The sequence below is a fragment of the Nerophis ophidion genome, linkage group LG06, assembly GCF_033978795.1.
Source record: "Nerophis ophidion isolate RoL-2023_Sa linkage group LG06, RoL_Noph_v1.0, whole genome shotgun sequence".
Lineage (NCBI taxonomy): Eukaryota > Metazoa > Chordata > Actinopteri > Syngnathiformes > Syngnathidae > Nerophis > Nerophis ophidion.
Window position 1 is genome coordinate 41,502,052 of NC_084616.1, and position 23,602 is coordinate 41,525,653.

Sequence of the window (23,602 nt, forward strand, 5' to 3'; positions counted from 1 at the left end):
AATCCGAGGTCGACTATCCGGCGTAGCCCCCTTTCTAGTACACCTGTATAAACCTTACCGGGAATGCTGAGGAGTGTGATCCAGCGATAGTTGGAACACACGCTCCGATTCCCCTTCTTAAAGGGAGGAACCACCACCCTGGTCAGTAACTACCAAGACAGCCCCCCCTTTGAAATCTGAATCCCAAAAAAATCTAAATCGACATTGTTGCCTAAAATCTGAATGTTAAAGCGGTCAATTGATGATGATGAGATGAATAGTTTTGATGAGTGAAATTAATCAATTGAACGTTTCTAGTCGTCCTAATGATGGGTATTGCAAATGTGATACCAATACAAGCCAGCAGAGGGCAGTGTTTCACTGTGGTTCAATGCAGTACAGAGTTGCTCATCCTCTACTCACCCTCTCCCATCCTCAGCCTCTCTGTAATCTTCAACGGCCAGACGCAGTTTACGGCGATGCATCGAACTGGTGACTCCTAAAACCAGCTCCAGGTCTTCATCCGTCAGCCCCAACAAAACCTGCAAAAATCATTCAAACGAGTGCAGTTTGCTGGTTTTCCTGCAGGTGTTTTTTTTTTTTTCCCCCCTTTCAATCTTACCTTCCCACTCTTGACATTCTCTGAGCAGGTGCGTATGTACATGGGCATGGCCATGACCACCTCCAGCCAGGCTTGCACGGTGCCCGCCCTCCACTGGGACATGGGCGTGCTGCGGGCCAGCTCCACCTGCTGAAGGCGGTCCAGCTGCTCCTCGGGGCCGTCTGGCAGGCTGAGACTGAGACGTGTGGGGCTGGAGAGGCCGTCTGAGTCTGGGTGAGTGCAGGGGAGGATGAGGAGGAGGATGAGGAGGAGGATATGTGGGTGATGTCGTTGGCAGTGAGAGTGAGGGCACAGGTGGTAGAGCGGCTGTGGTAAGCGGCAGTGACAAAAGTCTCTTTAAAGTTAAAGTTAAAGTACCAATGATAGTCACACACACACACTAGGTGTGGTGACATTACCCTCTGCATTTGACCCATCACCCTCACCCCGTGGGAGGTGAGTGTAATTTAACCCCCAATTCCAACCCTTGATGCAGAGTACCAAGCAGGGAGGTAATGGGTACCATTTTTATAGTCTTTGGTATGACTCGGCCAGGGTTCAAACTCACGACCTACACATTTAATTTTACCATGAATTGATTAACGTGGACCCCCGACTTAAAGAAGTTGAAAAACGTATTCGGGTGTTGCCATTTCGTGGTCAATTGTACGGAATATGTACTGTGCTGACACATGTCCGGTGGCCATGGATGAAGTGCTGGCTGTACAGTGTCGGGACCCGGGGGTGGACCGCTCGCCTGTGCATCGGTTGGGGGCATCTCTGCGCTGCTGACCCATCTCCACTCGGGATGGTCTCCTGCTGGCCCCACTATGGACTGGACTCTCACAATATCATGATATACCCACGCGACGTCCATTGCATCCAGTCTCCCCTAGAGGGGGTGGTTGGTCACCCACATCTGTGGTCCTCTCCAAGGTTTCTCATAGTCATTCATATTGACATCCCACTGGTCTGTGAGTTTCTCCTTGCCCTTTTGTGGGTTCTGGACTGAGGATGTCGTTGTGGCCTGTGCAGCCCTTTGAAACACTTTTGATTTAGGACTATATAAATAAACATTGGTTGATTGATTGATCCTGTGCAATCTACTAATAAAAGCTTCAATCAATCATTCAATCAATCAATCAAACCAAAACAACAAAAGGAAAATAACAGTTTCTCCTTCAGATGGCAGCATGGAGCCGTCCGTGCTAAAATGAATGAGGTATTGTGCATCATCACGATTCATCTGCTCCCATAGGAAAGGTGTTGAATTAATGTACCTAATGAAGTGTCCGGGCATGGTAAGAAGTGATCACCAATACGCGCCTACGATCATCCTTCATTTTTGCGGCGTGTTCTTTCACCCAAGCGATTAAATGAATCACTAATTACACACGCTCTTTAATAACCGATGTCGCTGACCTTCTGGCGGTGCACTCGCATGCAGATCAGAGTTAATCGCACCGACATTGGAAAATGTTTTCACATTTAAAACAAAAAAGAGAATACAGTAGTACAGTTAGCAATTATAGTGTTACTCTAGTTTGTTTTGTGCTGTTTGACTACCCTTTGGAGTCGTAAAAAAAAAATAAATAAATAACATCTGTAACAGCTCAGTTGGCTAGTGTGTCCGCCCTGAGATCGGTAAGTCGTGTGTTCAAACCCCGGGCTGAGTCATACCAAATACTATAAAAAAAAATGGGACCCATGACCTCCCTGCTTGGCACTCAGCATCAAGGGTTGGAATTGGGGGTTAAATTACCAAAAATTATTCCCGGGCGTGGCCACTGCTGCTGCTCACTGCTCCCCTCACCACCCAGGGGGCGATCAAGGGTGATGGGTCAAATGCAGAGGATGACCTCACCACACTTAGTGTGTGTGTGACTATTGTTGGTACTTTAAGGTTACATTCGAAGTGTTTGGGTAGCGAAAACCACTTTTTTAAAGAATACAGTACAGCTGTTAATTGGTTCTGGGCCTGACTGTAAATTAATTTTTGCAAATTAGGATATACCTGTACTAATTTTTAAGCAGTGGTGTGTTGTCAGGGCCAGCAAGCCCTTCTCAGCTGGCCTAACATAACCAGAAATCATGATCATAATCAAAGATAAAAGTTACTTTCCCTAAATATCTAAAAGTGTTCATATTGTCTTTACGTCATATTATGCTCCTTCCAGTGATGTTGGTTTTAGTTTTAGTTTGTATCCAATCAGAATTCAGCTAGCTTATGTTGCCATGCTGTACAAAATCTGCCCGGGGCCTTCAGAATCAACAATGCGGGCGTCTGTGCAGTATAAGTGAACGGGCACATACGGTTGATAGACAATTGCCGTAGCCAGTCAGAACACGAGTTGTTGTCAGTAAGGTCTTTGAGCTGGCCTTGCACTGTGACTGGATACTCACTTGGGAGTCCCAAGTGAGTATCCAATCACAAGCTGCCAAAACAGGAAGTGGCGCCGGAGCCATACGAGCCATAGAAAGCCACAGAAAACTCCCTGGTACTCACAAAGAACTTTAGACCAGGGGTGTCTAACATACAGCCCGCGAACAGGTTTTATCCGGCCCGAGGGATGATGTTGATAAGTATAAAAATCAACCTGAAATGTTTTAATGAAAGAAACTGCTGTTCTAAATGTGTCCACTAGATGTCACAATAGCAACTATTTTTATCTTTGTAGATAATGCTACATATGTAAAAAAACAAAAAAAAAAAACACATGTTAGTGCGTCAGTCAATGAAAATGAGTAAACTATATAAAAAACATACTGTAATTTGATTTTGATTTTTTTTTACTTGATAAATTGAAAATTAACTCCAATGAGTTGACTAATGAACATTGTCACAGCATTTATTCATAAAGTATAAATAATGACAAATAAAGATAAAATACTATTAAGTGCAACATGTAAGTGTAAAAAAACTAAACAACAACATTATGAATTGTACATTTTCAGAATGTTTTTAAACAAAGAAAACAATCTGAAGTTGTGTTTATCTGTAAGTCATCGTGCCGTGATTTTACCAGTCTGACTCACTTGGGAGTAGATTTTTCTCCATGTTTTTTCTCCGATTTAAAATTAGTTGGACACCCCTGCTTTAGACGCAAAACAGCGGCCGTAAAACAGCTTCAATCTTGATAAATTGCGCTGCGTGTGTTGTGTATTTTACATTTTCATTTTCTTCTCTTTGGGCATTCTAATGATTTTTGCAGACCACACGCTTGCCCTTATTATTTTCCTCACTCAAGAGACGGAATTATTTGCGCACAAGCTTTGCGTGTGCTATCAAGTTTGCATGTGTTTTAATACACGCAAACTTTTAATAGATACGGCCTATAGTGTACTTTAGGAGACATGGTCTCATCTGGTGGCCAACACTAGTGCAATATTTATTTTGTTTTAGCTCATTTAGTCATGTTTATGCTTGAAAATGTTGAACTTAGGCCAAAAATAGTTACAACATGCTTTAAAAAAAATAGAGTGAAGCCACAAACTCTGAAGCGGGATCTGGCCAGGGACGACTGTGCTTCAATTACAAGTGTAAAAATCTGGTAACACTTTAGTATGGGGAACATATTCAAAGTAACACATAATTAAGAGTTATTTGGACACTAGGGGAACATACAAAGGTTAGGGTTAGGGTTAGGGTAACTAATAAGCAAAAATTCTGAAGTTATTGATGGAAGACTCTTAGTTAATGGCTTACTGGTTGTATAATAAAGACATGCAGAATAAGGCATTAATAATTACTTAATAAAGACTAATTAGGAGCCATTATGTTACTAATGTGCATGTTAATAAGCAACTAATTAATGGTGAATATGTTCCCCATACTAAAATGTTTAACGGAAATCTTTTTTAAGTATGGCAATGTAACCACCAAATGTGTCACCCGGATTTGAAGCTATTACGAAAAGAGCAGCTTCCACTTTTAATGATGGATGTCCAAGAATGCATGCGTGAGCGTCAATGGAGACAGACACAGTGTTTCATCCATTATCGCCGGAGCCATAGTCCCAGACCCGTTAGTGGTAAGTGAATTTATATTTCTTATATATATATATATATATATATATATATATATATATATATATATATATCCATCCATCCATTTTCTACCGCTTATTCCCTTTTGGGGTCGCAGGGGGTGCTGGCGCCTATCTCAGCTACAATCTGCTACACTCTTATAAACACATACTGAGGTCTTAAACGTCGAACACTCCTAAACACATCATTTTAACAAATCAAAGAATTATTGTACTTACCAGTGAAAGACAATGGATGATCTGTGGAGGACTGATGAAGATGACTGAATGAATGGCCTGTTTTCGCCAACTAATTACCCTAATCACAGCTCTGTTGAAAGACATTCCTGCTGTCTTATTTTTTTTAATATCATTTCTCCTCCTCAATGTTGAGAACCGATAATGGTTTCAGTGAGCGTGTATAATAAACACCTATTTTTCTGTTGTTTGGTTACTTTACATTAGTTTTGGGTGATACTACAAATTTGGGTATTGACCAAATAACAAGTAAAAAACCCAAAACCAGCAAAGTTGGCATGTTGTGTAAACCGTAAATAAAAACAGAATAAAATTATTTGCGAATCCTTTTCAACTTATATTCAATTGAATAGACAGCAAAGACAAGATATTTAATGTTATTTTTTTTGCAATTGGAATTTAATAACAGCAACACATTGCAAAAAAGTTGGCACGAGCCATTTTTACCACTGTGTTACATGGCCTTTCATTTTAACAACTTTCATTTAACATTTGGGAACTTAGGAGACCGATTTTGGAAGCTTTTCAGGTGGAATTCTCTCCCATTCTTGCATGATAAACGGTTTAAGTTGTTCAACAGTCCGGGGTATTTTAGGCTTCATATTACGCCACATATTTTCTATGGGAGACAGGTCTGGACTACAGGCAGGCCAGTTTAGTACCCGCACTCTCTTCCTATGAAGCCGCGCTGTTGTAACACGTGGCTTGGCATTGTCTTGCTGAAATAAGCATGGGCGTCCATGATAACTTTGCTCAGATGACAACCTATGTTGCTCCCAAACCTGTATGTACCTTTCGGCATTAATGGTGCCTTCACAGATACGTAATTTAGCCATGCCTTGGGCACTAGTACACCTCCTTACCATCACGGATGCTGTGTTTTCAACTTTGCGTCTATAACAATCTGGATGGTTATTTTCCTCTTTGTTCCGGAGGACACCACGTCCAGTTTCCAAAAATAATTTTAAAATGGGGACTCATCAGACCACAGAACACTTATACATTTTGCATCAGATGACCTTGTTTTTGGGTGTTGTTGATTACTGGTTTTCGCTTTGCATAGTAGAGTTTTAACTCGCACCAACAGATGTAGCAACAAACTGTAGTTACTGACAGCGGTTTTCTGAGGTGTTCCTGGGCCTGTGTGGTGATATCCTTTACACACTGCTTTTATACACAATCATGGCACCCTTTACTAGCCTGTTCACCTGTGGGATTTTCAAAATAAGTGTTGAGCATTCCTCAACTTTCCCAGTCTTTTTTGCTACTTGAACCAGCTTTTTTGAAACATGTTGTAGGCATCAAATTCCATGTGAGCTAGTATTTGCAAAAAATAACAAGGATTTACCGTTTGAACATTAAGTTTCTTGTCTTTGCAGTCTATTCAATTGAATATAGGTTGAAAAAGATTTGCAAATCATTGTATTCTGTTTTTATTTAGCATTTACATAACATGCCAACATCAATGGTTTTGGGGTTTGTAGTTACAGTGACAGTATTGTTCATAATTAAATCTATTCTATTTTTGATCACAAATGTGATCCGACAATATCAATTGATATTAAAAGTATCTCCTTATTCCCTTTTATCACATGAACAATTTACAAGAAAGGTAAACGCAAAAAGTAACTAAGCAAAAGCAAAAACTAGTATCAACTCTTTTTTTCCCTTTTTTCCTGTTTTTTCTATATACCAAAAAATATCGATCTAATCACTGGGGACCATAAACTGATACTATACTTGGTATCATTGCAGTTAATATTTGTATCGACCCATCCACTCCTGATGACATTTTAGAGATGTAACTTAACAGTTTGCAATGCTTTTTTGTATCCTCCTATGTTGCGCAGTGTAACATGTTTAGCTATTTATTGTCCTCTGATCCTCCCTGTAAAAACTGCAATTAATTGGCCTCCATCCATTTTCTACCGCTTATTCCCTTCGGGGTCACGGGGGCCGCTGGTTTGAACAAAAAAAATTGTGCACTATAGAGGGATGTGAGCCGCTTGTTTGCTAACGAGGAAACTACATTACGTTGAGGACGCCTTTGTTTACTTGTTGATGCCAAATTTGCAGGACACCGTTCGAAGGTGTCGTCAACATGTATAGTCACGACATAATGATGGTATCAAAAGCTCTATCGTTGACCACATTTTTAATATTTATATCATTTTTATCGCGTAACCCTATTTTTTACTGAATATTTCACAAAAAACACAGGAGCAACACTGATAATTGAGGAAACTGACACATCATTGATTACCAATTAGATCCCAGGATTGAATGCAGTGCTCTGGTTGGTCACAGTCACCCAATAGTGTTCGTTTTTAAAAATACATTCTAAAACATTAATTTGCAAAAAAAAATCTCCAGATTAATAGTGAATCCATCCATCCATCCATCTTCTTCCGCTTATCCGAGATCGGGTCGCGGGGGCAACAGCCTAAGCAGGGAAACCCAGACTTCCCTCTCTCCAGCCACTTCGTCTAGCTCTTCCCGGGGGATCCCGAGGCGTTCCCAGGCCAGCCGGGAGACATAGTCTTCCCAACGTGTCCTGGGTCTTCCCCGTGGCCTCCTACCGGTTGGACGTGCCCTAAACACCTCCCTAGGGAGGCGTTCGGGTGGCATCCTGACCAGATGCCCGAACCACCTCATCTGGCTCCTCTTGATGTGAAGGAGCAGCGGCTTTACTTTGAGTTCCTCCCGGATGGCAGAGCTTCTCACCCTATCTCTAAGGGAGAGCCCCGGCACACGGCGGAGGAAACTCATTTGGGCCGCTTGTACCCGTGATCTTATCCTTTCGGTCATGACCCAAAGCTCATGACCATAGGTGAGGATGGGAAGGTAGATCGACCGGTAAATTGAGAGCTTTGCCTTCCGGCTCAGCTCCTTCTTCACCACAACGGATCGGTACAACATCCGCATTACTGAAGACGCCGCACCGATCCGCCTGTCGATCTCACGATCCACACTTCCCCCACTCGTGAACAAGACTCCTAGGTACTTGAACTCCTCCACTTGGGGCAGGGTCTCCTCCCCAACCCGGAGATGGCATTCCACCCTTTTCCGGGCGAGAACCATGGACTCAGACTTGGAGGTGCTGATTCTCATTCCGATCGCTTCACACTCGGCTGCGAACCGATCCAGTGAGAGCTGAAGATCCCGGTCAGATGAAGCCATCAGGACCACATCATCTGCAAAAAGCAGAGACCTAATCCTGCGGTCACCAAACCGGAACTCCTCAACGCCTTGACTGCGCCTAGAAATTCTGTCCATAAAAGTTATGAACAGAATCGGTGACAAAGGACAGCCTTGGCGGAGTCCAACCCTCACTGGAAATGTGTTCGACTTACTGCCGGCAATGCGGACCAAGCTCTGGCACTGATCGTACAGGGAGCGGACTGCCACAATAAGACAGTCCGATTCCCCATACTCTCTGAGCACTCCCCACAGGACTTCCCGAGGGACAAGGTCGAATGCCTTCTCCAAGTTCACGAAGCACATGTAGACTGGTTGGGCAAACTCCCATGCACCCTCAAGAACCCTGAGGAGAGTATAGAGTTTGAAGACCTTTATGAAGAAGAAAAAACATGGACCCAGATTTCCCTCGCCCGGACGCGGGTCACCGGGGCCTCCTTCTGGAGCCAGGCCCAGAGGTGGGGCACGATGGCGAGCGCCTGGTGGCCGGGCATGTTCCCATGGGGCCCGGCCGGGCACAGCCCGAAGGGGCAACGTGGGTCACCCCTCCAATGGGCTCACCACCCATAGCAGGGGCCATAGAGGTCGGGTGCAATGTGAGCTGGGCGGCAGCCGAAGGCAGGGCACTTGGCGGTCCGATCCTCGGCTACAGAAGCTAGCACTTGGGACGTGGAACGTCACCTCACTGGGGGGGAAAGAGCCTGAGCTAGTGCGCGAAGTTGAGAAGTTCCGGCTGGATATAGTCGGACTCACTTCGACGCACAGCAAGGGCTCTGGAACCACTTCTCTCGAGAGGGAGTGGACCCTCTTCCACTCTGGCGTTGCCGGCAGTGAGAGGCGACGGGCTGGGGTGGCAATTCTTGTTTCCCCCCGGCTCAAAGCCTACACGGAGTTTAACCCGATGGACGAAAGGGTAGCCTCCCTCCGCCTTCGGGTGGGGGGACGGGTCCTGACTGTTGTTTGTGCTTATGCACCAAACAGCAGTTCAGAGTACCCACCCTTTTTGGGTACACTCGAGGGAGTACTGGAAAGTGCTCCCCCGGGTGATTCCCTTGTCCTACTGGGGGACTTCAACGCTCACGTTGGCAACGACAGTGAAACCTGCAGAGAGGTGATTGGGAAGAATGGCCGCCCGGATCTGAACCCGAGTGGTGTTTTGTTATTGGACTTTTGTGCTCGTCACAGTTTGTCCATAACAAACACCATGTTCAAACATAAGGGTGTCCATATGTGCACTTGGCACAAGGACACCCTAGGCCGCAGTTCCATGATCGACTTTGTAGTTATGTCATCGGATTTGCGGCCTTATGTTTTGGACACTCGGGTGAAGAGAGGGGCGGAGCTTTCTACCGATCACCACCTGGTGGTGAGTTGGCTGCGATGGTGGGGGAGGATGCCGGACAGACCTGGGAGGCCCAAACGCATTGTGAGGGTCTGCTGGGAACGTCTGGCAGAGTCTCCTGTCAGAGAAAGTTTCAATTCCCATCTCCGGAAGAACTTTGAACATGTCACGAGGGAGGTGCTGGACATTGAGTCCGAGTGGACCATGTTCCGCACCTCTATTGTCGAGGCGGCTGATCGGAGCTGTGGCCGCAAGGTAGTTGGTGCTTGTCGGGGCGGCAATCCTAAAACCCCGTGGTGGACACCAGCGGTGAGGGATGCCGTCAAGCTGAAGAAGGAGTCCTATCGGGTCCTTTTGGCTGATAGGACTCCGGAGGCAATGGACAGGTACTGACAGGCCAAGCGGTGTGCAGCTTCAGCGGTCGCTGAGGCAAAAACGCGGACATGGGAGGAGTTCGGGATAGCCATGGAAAAACAACTTCCGGACGGCTTTGAAGCGATTCTGGACCACCGTCCGCCGCCTCAGGAAGGGGAAGCAGTGCATTATCAACACCATGTATGGTGCGGATGGTGTTCTGCTGACCTCGACTGCACATGTTGTGGATAGGTGGAAGGAGTACTTCGAAGACCTCCTCAATCCCATCAACACATCTTCCTATGAGGAAGCAGTGCCTGGGGAATCTGTGGTGGACTCTCCTATTTCTGGGGCTGAGGTCGCTGAGGTAGTTAAAAAGCTCCTCGGTGGCAAGGCCCCAGGGGTAGATGAGATCCGCCCGGAGTTCCTTAAGGCTCTGGATGCTGTGGGGCTGTCTTGGTTGACAAGACTCTGCAGCATCGCGTGGACATCGGGGGCGGTACCTCTGGATTGGCAGACCGGGGTGGTGGTTCCTCTCTTAAAGAAGGGGGGCCGGAGGGTGTGTTCCAACTATCGTGGGATCACACTCCTCAGCCTTCCCGGTAAGGTTTATTCAGGTGTACTGGAGAGGAGGCTACGTCGGATAGTCGAACCTCGGATTCAGGTGAAACAGTGTGGTTTTCGTCCTGGTCGTGGAACTGTGGACCAGCTCTGGAATGAATGAATGAATCCAATAAAAGAATATACAAACCCCTTTTCCATATGAGTTGGGAAATTGTTTTAGATGTAAATATAAACGGAATACAATGATTTGCAAATCCTTTTCAACTCATATTCAGTTGAATGCACTACAAAGACAAGATATTTGATGTTCAAACTCATAATTTTTTTTTTTTTTGTAAATAATAATTAACTCAGAATTTCATGGCTGCAACACGTGCCAAAGTAGTTGGGAAAGGGCATGTTCGCCACTGTGTTACATCACATTTTCTTTTAGCAACACTCAATAAACATTTGGGCACTGAGGAAACTAATTGTTGAAGCTTTGAAAGAGGAATTATTTCCCATTAGTGCTTGATTTACAGCTTAAGTTGTTCAACAGTCCGGGGTCTTGTTGTCGTATTTTACGCTTCATAATGAGCCACACATTTTCGATGGGAGCCATGTCTGGACTGCAGGCGGGCCAGGAAGTACCCGCACTCTTTTACTCCGAAGCCACGCTGTTGTAACATGTGGCTTGGCATTGTCTTGCTGAAATAAACAGGGGCGTCCATGATAACGTTGCTTGGATGGCAACATATGTTGCTCCAAACCCTGTATGGACCATTCAGCATTAATGGTGCCTTCTCAGATGTGTAAGTTACCCATGCCTTGGGAACTAATACACCCCCATACCATCACAGATGCTGGCTTTTGAACTTTGCGCCTATACCAATCCGGATGGTTATTTTCCTCTTTGTTCCGGAGGACACCACAGTTTCCAAATATAATTTGAAATGTGGACTCGTCAGACCACAAAACACTTTATCACTTTGCATCAGTCCATCTTAGATGAGCTCGGGCCCAGCGAAGCCGGCGGCGTTCCTGGGTGTTGTTGATAAATGGCTTTCGCTTTGCATAGTTACTGACAGGGGTTTTTTGAAGCGTTCCTGAGCCCATGTGGTGATATCCTTTACACACTGATGTCGGTTTTTGACGCAGTACCGCCTGAGGGATCAAAGGTCCGTAATATCATCGCTTACGTGCAGTGATTTCTCCAGATTCTCTGAACCTTTTGATGATTTTACGGACCGTAGATGGTAAAATCCCTAAATTCCTTGCAATAGCTCGTTGAGAAATGTTGTTCTAAAACTGTTCGATAATTTGCTTACACATTGGTGAACCTCGCCCCATCCTTGTTTGTGAATTACTTAGCATTTCATGGAATCTGCTTTTATACTCAATGATGGCACCCACCTGTTCCCAATTAGCCTGCACACCTGTGGGATGTTACAAATAAGTGTTTGATGAGCATTCCTCAACTTAATCAGTATTTATTGCCACTTTTCCCAACTTCTTTGTCACGTGTTGCTGGCATCAAATTCTAAAGTTAATGATTATTGGCAATTACATTTTATCGACAGTCTACCGGTAGTTAAGAACCATATATATTATTAGTTTTGTTAATTTATTTTTGCATACCTCTATTTATCAAATGGATTGGCTCCAGCCACCCCCGCAACTCCAAGAGGGACAAACGGTAGAAACTGGATGGATGGATAATTGTATGCACATTTATTTTTCGTCAGTTATTCATGATTTTGTTCTTATGCAGTATGTTTCTTCAGTGCTTGATTTTATTATCAGAATGACCTAAGCCTAAGGTTTATGTGTGAAATAAATAATAATCTTTGTGATTAAACATGGTTTTGTCATGATCTGTGGCCCGGATCATGTTTTTGTTATGTTCTGGTTTTTTGGGACTCCCTTAGTTCCTGTTCGTGCACCTCTGGGGTTGTTTTTGTTTCTATGGGGATTGATTTGGTTCACCTGCCTCTGGTTAGTGGTCGGCATGCTCACCTGCAGCTGACCACTAATCAGAGAGCTATTTATTCACCTCTTTCGCCACACTCGTCCTGGCTTCTTTCTGTTGCTACGGAGTTGCAGTTTACTGCAAGGTTCGTACCCCCGGGATGCAAACGGACGACTCCGGACAGGACTTGCAGGTAGGAACATGATTTAATCTTCAAAATTAAACACTTACTAAAAACACAAAACAAGCAGAAGGAAAACGTGGGAAGCCAAGGTTACCTCTTAGCACGGGAAGCATAAACACAGAGACAAGAACTACAAACGTAACTGTTGCATGAAGCAAACAAAGAAGACAGGTCGACTGACTGGCAAAAGCAGGCTTAAATAGTCACGTTTAGAACGTATAGTGATGCGCGAAGGTGTCACCCCTAGATGCAGCAGGACCAGACAGGCAGGATAGCAGATAAGAGCTGATTTTAATATACAAAAAGGTAAACAAACACTTGTAAAAAACAGACAAGAAACGGTGGGCCTACGCACGGGATGCTAATGCTAAAATTAGCAGGGAGTCCAAACAGTCCAAACAGCGCGTGCCGAGCGCCTGGAAGCTAAGACGAGACTTAGCAAGCAAACAAGGACTAGACAAACAAAACGTGAATGTTGCATATAGCAAATGACGAAACAAGGACTAACTGAGGAAGAATGCAGGCTTTAATACTAACGTAACAAGTGCGATCAGGTGTGCGTAAAAAGCATAGCAGCTGGGACAAATCAGAAACCATGGTAACCAAAAACAGGATGTGCACACACAAACTTAGCACCGAAAGAGTCAAAACAATTAAAAAACAAAAAAGGACTCAAAAAACAGACAAAAGATGTGATCCGGGAAGCGGATCACAATATCAAATAATGCCTCTGATTAGTTCTCGAGAAACAGGTGAGCTTCCTGAACACCAATCAGATGCCGGTGCAAATAATAAGTAACCATGGAGATTGAACATACTCAAGGGTGCACAACAACAGGAACTAAGAGAGTCCAAAACCAGCAGGAAATAACAAAAACATGATACGGGCGACAAATTATGACAGGTTTCAGATCATTTGACAAGGTTTTAAACTGTAGGTAGGTTAGATTTAATCATTGGATGCGATTAAACTCAAGAGTAGGATTACTAATTCAGTGTTAATATTTTAGTGGTTCCCGGGCCCAACTGTAGTGGAAAAGTTGGACCCCGAGGTCAAAAATGGTTAAAAACCCCTGAGCTTGGTCCTGATCCAGAAGGGACTGCTTGGTGGCGTTTAAAATAAGGTTTTAGGCCAAATCTGATCTTCTTATTAAGCATGTCAAACTTGGAACACAAGACCTGTAAATAAAAAGGAACTAAAACACACATTTTACATAGGGCCTTGAAAATTGGCTGTTTGGGAGCCAAACTAGTAATCAGAGTCGCTAGGTTACTTGTATAAAAATGTATCTTTTATGAAATATGTATTTTATCAATTGTTTTAGGTATGTATGGAATGCACATAAATGTTACATATAATTATTTTTAAATGTGTAGTAAATGTTGAATGTGTTTGCCTTGATGTTTTCTTACCATTAACTTGCCAAGGGACTACAGATAGAAATTCGGCATTGGCAATGATCTCTCATACTTACATGTCATATGTTCATTGATATGTATTGTCTACATGTAGCCTCTAAATTTGCTCGAACTGGTGGGATCGCAACACAACGTAATTCTGGAGGGACTAATTTACAAAATCCCATAACCAGTGAAGTTGGCACGTTGTGTAAATCGTAAATAAAAACAGAATACACTGATTTACAAATCCTTTTCAACCTATATTCAATTGAATAGACTGCAACGACAAGATACTCAACGTTCAAACTGGAAAACTTTGTTATTTTTTGCAAAGATTAGCTCATTTGGAATTTAATGGCTGCAACATGTTTCAAAAAAGCTGGCACAAGTGGCAAAAAATATTGAGAAAGTTGAGGAATGCTCATCAAACACTTATTTGGAACATCCCACAGGTTAACAGGCTAATTTGGAACAGGTGGGTGCCAACAAGGATGGGGTGAGGGTCACCACTTTGTGAACAAATGCGTGAGCAAATTGTCGAACAGTTTAAGAACAACATTTCTAAATGAGCTATTGCAAGGAATGTAGGGATTTAACCATCTACTGTCTGTAATATCATCAAAAGGTTCAGAGACTATAGAGAAATCACTGCATGTTAGCAGCTAAGCCCGCGACCTTCGATCCCTCAGGCGGTACTGCATCAAAAAGCGACATCATTGTGTAAAGGATATCACCACATGGCTTCAGGAACACATCAGAAAACACCTGTCAGTAACTACAGTTGGTTGCTATATCTGTAGGTGCAAATTAAAACTCTAATATGCAAAGCGAAAGCCATTTATTAACAACACCCAGGAACGCCGCCGGCTTCGCTTGGGCCCAAGCTCATCTAAAATGGACTGATGCAAAGTGTAAAATTGTTGTGTGGTCTGACGAGTCCACATTTCATATTTTTTTGGGAACCCGTGGATGTCGTGCCAAAGAGGAAAAGAACCATTCGGATTGTTCTAGGCGCGAAGTTCAAAATCCACCATCTCTGATGGTATGGGGGTGTATTAGTGCCCAAGGCATGGGTAACGTACACATATGTGAAGGCACCATTAATGCTGAATGGTCCATACAGGTTTTGGAGCAACATATGTTGCCATCCAAGCGATGTTATCATGGACGCCCCTGCTTATTTCAGCAAGACAATGCCAAGCCACGTGTTACGACATAATAAATGAGTCCGGGTACTACACTGGCCTGCCTGTAATCCAGTCCTGTCTCCCATTGAAAATGTGTGACACATTGTGAAGCTTAAAATACCACAACAGACTGTTGAACAACTCAAGCTGTACATCAAGCAAGAATAGGAAAGAATTCCACATGAAAATCTTCAAAAACTGGTCTCCTCAGTTCCCAAACGTTTACTGAGTACTGTTAAAAGGAAAGGCCATGTAACACGGTGGTAAACATGCCCCTGTGACAACTTTTTTGCAACGTGTTGCTGCCATTAAATCAATGATTAGTTGCACAAAAAAAAATTGAAGTTTCTCAGTTCAAACATTAAATATCTTGTCTTTACAGTCTATTCAATTGAATACAAGTTGAAAAGGATTTGCAAATCATTGTATTCTGTTTTTATTTACGATTTACACAACGTGCCAACTTCACTGGTTTTAGGTTTTCTTGCAGAAGCATGGAGGGGAAGTGGAGGATATAACTGCTGTACACAACATTTTCTGTACGCTAAACTAGTGTCATGTTTTTAAAGAGAGGCGGGTAGAACTTGAAGAAGTGCTGACATTTGAGTTTAGGGATCGCCACACACGCACACACACACACACACACACACACACACACACACACACACACACACACACACACGCACGCACACACACACACACACACACACACACACACACACTAGAACCCAGTGTACCTCGTTGGAACACCCAGTCGGACTTCATTGCCTTCCTGGGTCACGTCACCGTGCCGACAATCCATTGCAGGTCAGACAACAAGGGGCAGGTGTTAAGAGGTCGGGGGTCAAACCACAAACCACAAACATTGTTATTGACATCGATGGTTTCCATGGTTTCCTTTCCCTCTCTCCCTGTGCGTTGACGTTGGGAAGAAGAGGAAAGAGGAAAGCTTCCTCTCACAGACGGACTCAGGGACGCGAGCACATATGTTAAACATGGCCGAACCCCCTAGCATGAAGGGATGGATCAGGGTTAGAGCCACAAATGAACACACACGTATTAAGACAGGGAAAGAGAGGAGAGCCACATGAAAATTCAACATGATTTATTTTTATTTTAAAATAGTTTTTCTTTTCCTAGAGTTTTCTTTTTTTTTTTTTTAAACCATGCCTTATACACATCTCAGCACACCGCCATTTTTAAATAAATGTCTTTAATAATATTATTTTCTAAATTTGTCTTGTTAGCCAATTTACAAAAAAAAAAAGTAAAATATCTGAGGGGAGGAAATAAACAAAACAACTTTTTTTTTTTTTTTAACTGTCGAGAAACAATAATTATAGAAATTGGCAAGAGAACAAAATGATGAATACGCCATGAAAACTGAGTGGTTATGCAGGGAATATGTTAAATGTTTCATCCCACACACACACACACACACACACACACACACACACACACACACACACACACACACACACACACACACACACACACACACACACACACACACACAGGTTGTCATTTGGAATGGGGACCAAGTTTTTGATCATCACTTGTAGGGACCACCCATTTAACAGGTAGTGGAGGCATACAAAAATGAGGTTAAATGGCCACTGCCCAGTTATCTCATTAACGTTTTTAAATCTCTGGATTGATGAAGTAATTTGCTGATCATTCTTACTGGAGACCCTGGGGAAAAAATGTAAATATGGTTCATGGAGACCAAATTTAAATAATTTTGCACAATTCACACACATGTGTACGTGACCACTGAGGACCATTTAAAAAAAAAGTCATATTAAACATGACACGATTAACTTAAATGTCACTTAGGCATCTTCAGAATGGATCTGACTATCATTTAAAAAGGTTTCCCTTTAGAATACCTGTTTTTTTTTTTTGGTCCCCATACCGTCAGAAGTCCCCTAAAGGTGACTGTGTAAACAGAGCGATGTCCCCATTAAGGAAACATTGCCAGAACACACACACACACACACACACACACACACACACGGTCATCTGTGTAGTGTTGTGGGGGAAAAGTGACAAACACAAAGTGGAAGATTAAAATCAAGAGAAGAAAGATTTCCTGAGGGCGACGCCTTGCAGACAGCGGCTCAATCCAATGAAAGGGTCTCTCTATGAAGAAATGCTATTAACCTTCAGCACCGTGTTAATTGCTTTTTCTTTCGGCGGGATCACGGGGTTACGAGCAAAAGATTTTCGTGTGTCTTTGTTTAATAAAGGCTTCATTCAATTTGACTTTTTTTGTCACTATTCTTTCAAATTCTAATTAGATCAATTAATATTTATGTCACATTCACCCTGTTTCCATGAAGGGTGGCCACCGCTTGAATAAACGCCGCGCCCCGACTAATCACTGAGTAGAAATAAACGCTGCACCTCGAATAGACCTCTCATTTCTGTCCGGCTGTAAGATAATAATAATAATAATAATAATAATGATAGTAATAATAATAAATGTGGCACTAAAGGTCAGCAAAAGACACAACACCCTGACATGACAGCTATAAAGCTGTCACTCACAATGAAGTTTGAAAAGAAGCAGTCAAAAGAATGTTGGCCTCACTGCAGGGCAATAAATTATAGTAAAAAAATATGGAAACATATCAAAATATATTGTTTAAATAAACTGTCTTGTTTTTGGAAACAATAAATACTTTAATTTGATAGTTTAAAAAAAAAAGGCCTTAACCTTATGAAAATGTTCATCGTAAATTCAGAAAATAACTGGCTTATCATTACGTTACTTTTACAGTAATTTACTGTGAAATATCCTTATAGCAGAGGTTTGACTTTTCTTTGTTAATTACAATATAGGTGCAACTAAATGATCTAACATCACAATTATGATCACTTTTATAGTTAATTACTCTCTCGTGTAAACAGCACACCACCACTTAGGCAGCCTGCGGAACCCATTAAATTAGCTCTTCTTCTTCCGACTCCTTTTCGAACATGTTGAATAGAGAAACTGGATCATGTTGTATGCATGCATGTTCCAAATAAACTCAACTCAACAGAGACAAATCAGTTTGAATTCACAGTAATCTTTTGTGATATTATAGATGACTATGATTATAGTATTTTACTAAGAAATAACACTTGATTACTGTACTGTAAGGTATAAGGATATCATAATTTTTTTTTAAACTTATTTTGTCGTAATGTTACTGTAAAAGAGACATTAAACATCAGATATTAGTAAAAAAAAAAAATATATATATATATATGTTGAGGTGCTGGGGCGGGGGTGGGGGGTGTCGAGGTGGGCGGGGTTTGGTAGTAGCGGGGGTGTATATTGAAGCGCCCCGGAAGAGTTAGTGCTACAAGGGGTTCTGGGTATTTGTTCTGTTGTGTTTATGTTGTGTTATGGTGCGGATGTTTTCCCAAAGTGCTTTTGTCATTATAGTTTGGTGTGGGTTCACAGTGTGGTGCATATTTGTAACAGTGTTAAAGTTCTTTATCAGACCACCGTCAGTGTGACCTGTAAGGCTGTTGACCAAGTATGCATTGCATTCACTCATGTGTGTGTAAAAGACATATACATTATGTGACTAGGCCGGCACACTGCTTTTATGGAGGGAAAACGGACTTGATGACAGGTTGTAGAGGAAGCCAAAGGCAGCGCCATTCAGGCACGGACCCAATATTGTTGTCTGGGCGGAAATCGGGTGATTTTCGGGAGGGGCACTAAAATTCGGGAGTCTCACGGGAAAATCGTGAGGGTTGGCAAGGATGGCTTAACATAATGAATTGTTGTCCCTACTGTGTGTCGCCAAAAATTAACGACTCCAATTCAATTTAAAGGGGAACATTATCACCAGACCTATGTAAACGTCAATATATACGTTGATGTTGCAGAAAAAACAATTTCCGAACTCTAAAATGGTGAATTTGGCGATTGAAACGCCTTTCAATTGTTCACCTGTCGGAGCGACGTCATGACGTCACAACAGGAAGCAATCTGCCATTTTCTCAAACACATTACACACACCAAGTCAAATCAGCTCTGTTATTTTCCGTTTTTTCGACTGTTTTCCGTACCTTGGAGACATTATGCCGCGTCGGTGTGTTGTCGGAGGATGTAACAACACGAACAGGGACGTATTCAAGTTGACTTACGTGGAGTGTGCTAATCAGACATATCAATGGTCACGGCATGTTAATCAATGCTAACATGCTATTTAGGCTAGTTGTATGTACATATTGCATCATTATGCTTCATTTGTAGCTATATTTGCATCCAGCCTTTCCCTCCACCCACATTTAATGCCAAACAAACACATACCAATCATTGGTTAGAAGGCGATCGCCAAATTCGTCCTTGCTTCCTCCCGCTCCGCTGTCTGTCGTGATATGGCTCAATAGCTTCAGTTTCTTCTTCAATTTGGTTTTCGCTACCTGCCTCCACACTCCAACCATCCGTTTCAATACATGCGTAATCTGTTGAATCGCTTGCGCCGCTGAAATCCGAGTCCGAATCCAAACTACTATGCTATACCTTTCCGTGCTATCCGCCATCTTTGTTTGTGGTGATGTCACGCTGTGACGTCACAGGAAAATAGACGTCAGAGGTGGTTATAACGACGGTTAAAATCAGGCACTTTAAAGCCGTTTTTCAGGATATTGCAGGATGGGTAAAATTTTGAAAAACACTTTGAAAAATAAAATAAGCGACTCGGAACTGATTTTTATTGGTTTTAACCCTTCTGAAATTGTGATAATGTTCCCCTCTAAAGAAAGCAGAAAGTCTATTCTAAATAGGTAATAATAAATAAATGTGTGTTTCCACACTGTACCTGCCATTGTTCTTATTTGATTACTTCCACTTGTTCAATCTTTTTCCAAACAAAAAAAAATACCTATGATTCATACGGATATCGTATCAGAAATAATATCGGCGTCTTATCGGAAGTGAAATTGTTTTACTGGGACAGCACTCTCCTAAATCCCTTTATTAGATGCCCATAACCACCATTTGAGAAAATAGTCTTTCAATATATGCCATATGTAGGATATCATTTCATATAAGAGTTAATTTATATATCATTTAAAAATTGAATATTTGTGCAACTAGCAACCTAAAATAATTTGTATTGGTTTATGTGTGATTATAGTTAATGAGCATAGTTGTTATTATTTTAAATAAGAAATGTATGAGGTATGATATGAGTAACTGACCTCTCTTAAACAGACAGTGTAGAGACGGCGGCTGTTAAACATGCATTCTTTTCTGGGAGAGGGGCTACCACGTACAGTATGTGCATGCATGGCAACGATGTGTCAGGCTTCTATCTCACCAGATAGAATTCACATTTCCCACAATTCCTGTTGGGCCTCATGTTGCTAGGGAACAGAGTGCTCTGCATAGAGTAGTAGGTTTAAGCCCCTAAAAGACGGCGCTAACATCCCGCTTTTTCTATGCTTTTGGGATGGATCGGTAGTCTCTGCGTGTCGGCCCACAGGAAAACCTTCCCATCATGGCGGTGGGGAGGGGAATGAACCAAGCAGGACAGGAAACATGGGGGTTAAAGGACGGGGTCACATATTAACAAAAAAAAAAAAAATCAGAAAAGGCATTCAGGACGAGGAGACAGTTACACACACAAAAGTGCACATCGATTGTAGTTATTTACACATACAGCAGTCCTTCAAGTTTCTAGTTGAATGACAGTCAAAATGTAGAACATTAGAAATGTCCAACAACACAACGTCTGTTTGTCCGCCATGTCGCCAGGCTCTATTTACAGGACTGTACATACATACAGGTGCAATTTACTCGTTTGCATTCTCCACCCTGTCTGACGGTTCGAAATGCCCACACACACACACACACACACACACACACCCCCACACACACGCACACACACACACACACACACACACACACACAAACACTTTCATACACACTTAGAAACGCCCTCAGACCACTTCCACAGAAGCTCTTTACCAGTCTGCATCCTCCTCTATGTAATAATCAGGTGTTCCAGTACCATCAAACAAACCGGGGTCCATGGACTTGCGTTGCTTTCCCCGGGCAAAGACCCGTGACAACGAGCCCAGGCCCATCTTCTCCTTCTTCTTCTTACACTTCGCCACCTCCAGATCTTCTAGGGACTGGAACAGAGGAAAGGCAAAAGCAGAGTTACCCAAAAGAAAGCAGACTAAAATAATAATAATAAGAAAAAACAGTGAAGTCGGCACATATTGTAAATGGTAAATAAAAACAGAATACAATGATTTGCTAATCCTTTTCTACTTATATTCAATTGAATAGACTGCAAAGACAAAATACTCAACGTTCGAACAGGAAACATTTTCTATTTTTACAAATGTTAACTAATTTGCAATTTGATGCCTGCAATATGTTTCAAAAAAGCTGGCACAAGTGGCAAAAATTACTGAGAAATGCTCATCAAACACTTATTTGGAACATCCCACAGGTGAACAGGCTAATTGGAAACAGGTGGGTGCCATGATTGGGTATAAAAAGCAGCTTCCATTAAATGCTCAGTCTTTTAAGAACTAGGATGGGGCGAGGGTCACCATTTTGTCCAACAGTTTAAGAACAACATTTCTCAACAAGCTATTGCAAGGAATTTAGGGATTTCACCATCGAAAGTCAGCAATATCATCAAAAGGTTCAGAGAAAAAAAAAAGAAGGGAAAATTGGATATGAGAGCCAGCATGCACAAATAGAACAGACAAGCCTTTGTAATGTCTGCTCACGGAAAAACAAAAATCCTAATCTACGATTTGACTCCCTCGAATGGCCTTGACGCTGCAACAACAGGAGCAGGCTGTTCTGAAAACATCCCCCGAGGACACCACAATGATGGACACTTTTGACCTCCCTCCCTCCTGAAGGACACCTGGAGTCGAACTTTTGCTTGCATGCAAAACAGCCCCAGGCCTACGGACACTACACCGACACACCCAAAACAATGGGCATATTCACACACCCACCCTCCCCCACCCCACGCCTTCACCACCGCTTGATTCCCCTTTGAGGTAATGGACGGCTGGCAGTGCTTCATACCACCAGTCGACCTCCAGGCCCCTCCCCATTGCGAGTTGTCGTGATTAAAATGTAACATGTTTATGTGTGCATGGCATGGAGGTTTTTTTCCCACTACAGACTGGACCCCTTCAGGAGCCCAATCTAGATTGTATTTTTTTTAACTCATTTTCTTCCCCAGTGTTTTACCTTTTTCCCACCTTTTACGGGGCGCCTCGTAGCGACACCATCAGCGTTCCTGTTCTGTAACCCTGTACACTGTTTATTTGTCTAATCTTGAAAGGGTTTGTGCTGAAATATAGTTTTGTTGTACATGTTGCAATGACAATAAATACCTATCTAATCCTATCCTATCCTATCCTAGAATCAGGAGAAATCACTGCACGTATAGTAAGTGGCAAAGCTGTGACCTTCGATCCCTCAGGCGGTACTGCATCCAAAACTGACATCATTGTGTAAAGGATATCACCACATGGGCTCAGGAACACCAGAAAACTGTCAGTAACTACAGTTACAGTCTGTAAGTGCAAGTTAAAATGCAATGTAAAGCGAAAGCCTTTTATCAACAACACCCAGAAACACTGACAGCTTCGCTTGGCCTGAGTTCTTCTAAGGTGGACTAATGCAAAGTGACAAAGTGTTCTGTGGTCTGACAAGTCCAAATTTCAAATTACCTTTGTGCCGACTTGTTTCCTTGTATCTGCTTTTTGGGGGAAGATCCAGGCCCCTTGTAACCCAACTCTTGCCAGATCCTTGTAGTTCGCTGAGCTCCACACAAGGATCTGGGACTTCTCAATAAAAGATGTATTTCAGAAGGCGGGGCCTTGTAAAAAAATCATTGTATTGGATTGGATAAACCGCTTGTCCGTTATCTTGAATGACGAGCATCTTCAACCACTCACATCGAAATGAACCCGTGACGCTGATGAGAGCGCCGCTGGGAAATCCAAAACAGAACAGCCGACATATTGGATGACGACAGAACGAAACGTTCTTTGTTCAACTTTTAATAATAATAATAATAATAATAATAATGATAATAATAATGGATTCGATTTTATATAGCTCTTTTTCTAAACATTCAAGGCGCTTCACAGAGAAGTGACAAGCCGTCATTCATTCACACTTGGTGGTGGTAAGCTACATTTGTCGCCACAGCTGCCTTGGGGTAGACTGACGGAAGGGTGGCTGTCAGTTCGCGCCTACGGTCCCTCCGACCACCACCGTTCATCATTCATTCACCAGTGTGAGAGGCATTGGGGGAAAGGGTGAGGTGTCATGCCCAAGGACACAACGGCAGTGATTTGGATGTCAATAGGCCGGGAGCGAACCTAAAATCCCGCCCGGCGGTCCTGATTGGTTCATTTTTTTTGCTATCTTGAAGGAGTTTGTATTGCCCCCAAGCCCAGATCCCTGTGTGGAGCTCAGCCAACGACAAGGATCTGGCACCTTGTATACTCAGATAGTTTGCTGCACAACAGCCATCTTGGCTTGGTTGACCATCACTATTTCGTAC

At 42.8% G+C, this 23,602-nt stretch overlaps 1 protein-coding gene across 6 annotated transcripts in view; it reads right to left on the bottom strand.

Annotated features, from left to right (window-relative positions):
• kazna (kazrin, periplakin interacting protein a) overlaps positions 1–23,602 on the bottom strand; it is a 519,865-nt gene that overhangs the window by 19,369 nt on the left and 476,894 nt on the right. For all 6 annotated transcript variants that reach the window (XM_061903797.1, XM_061903794.1, XM_061903795.1 and 3 more), the window contains 3 exons: positions 21,062–21,185; positions 602–810; positions 403–521 (listed from right to left, as the gene is read on the bottom strand). In XM_061903797.1, the coding sequence (XP_061759781.1) occupies positions 403–521; positions 602–810; positions 21,062–21,185 (452 nt within the window). The remainder of the gene's footprint in view (positions 1–402; positions 522–601; positions 811–21,061; positions 21,186–23,602) is intronic.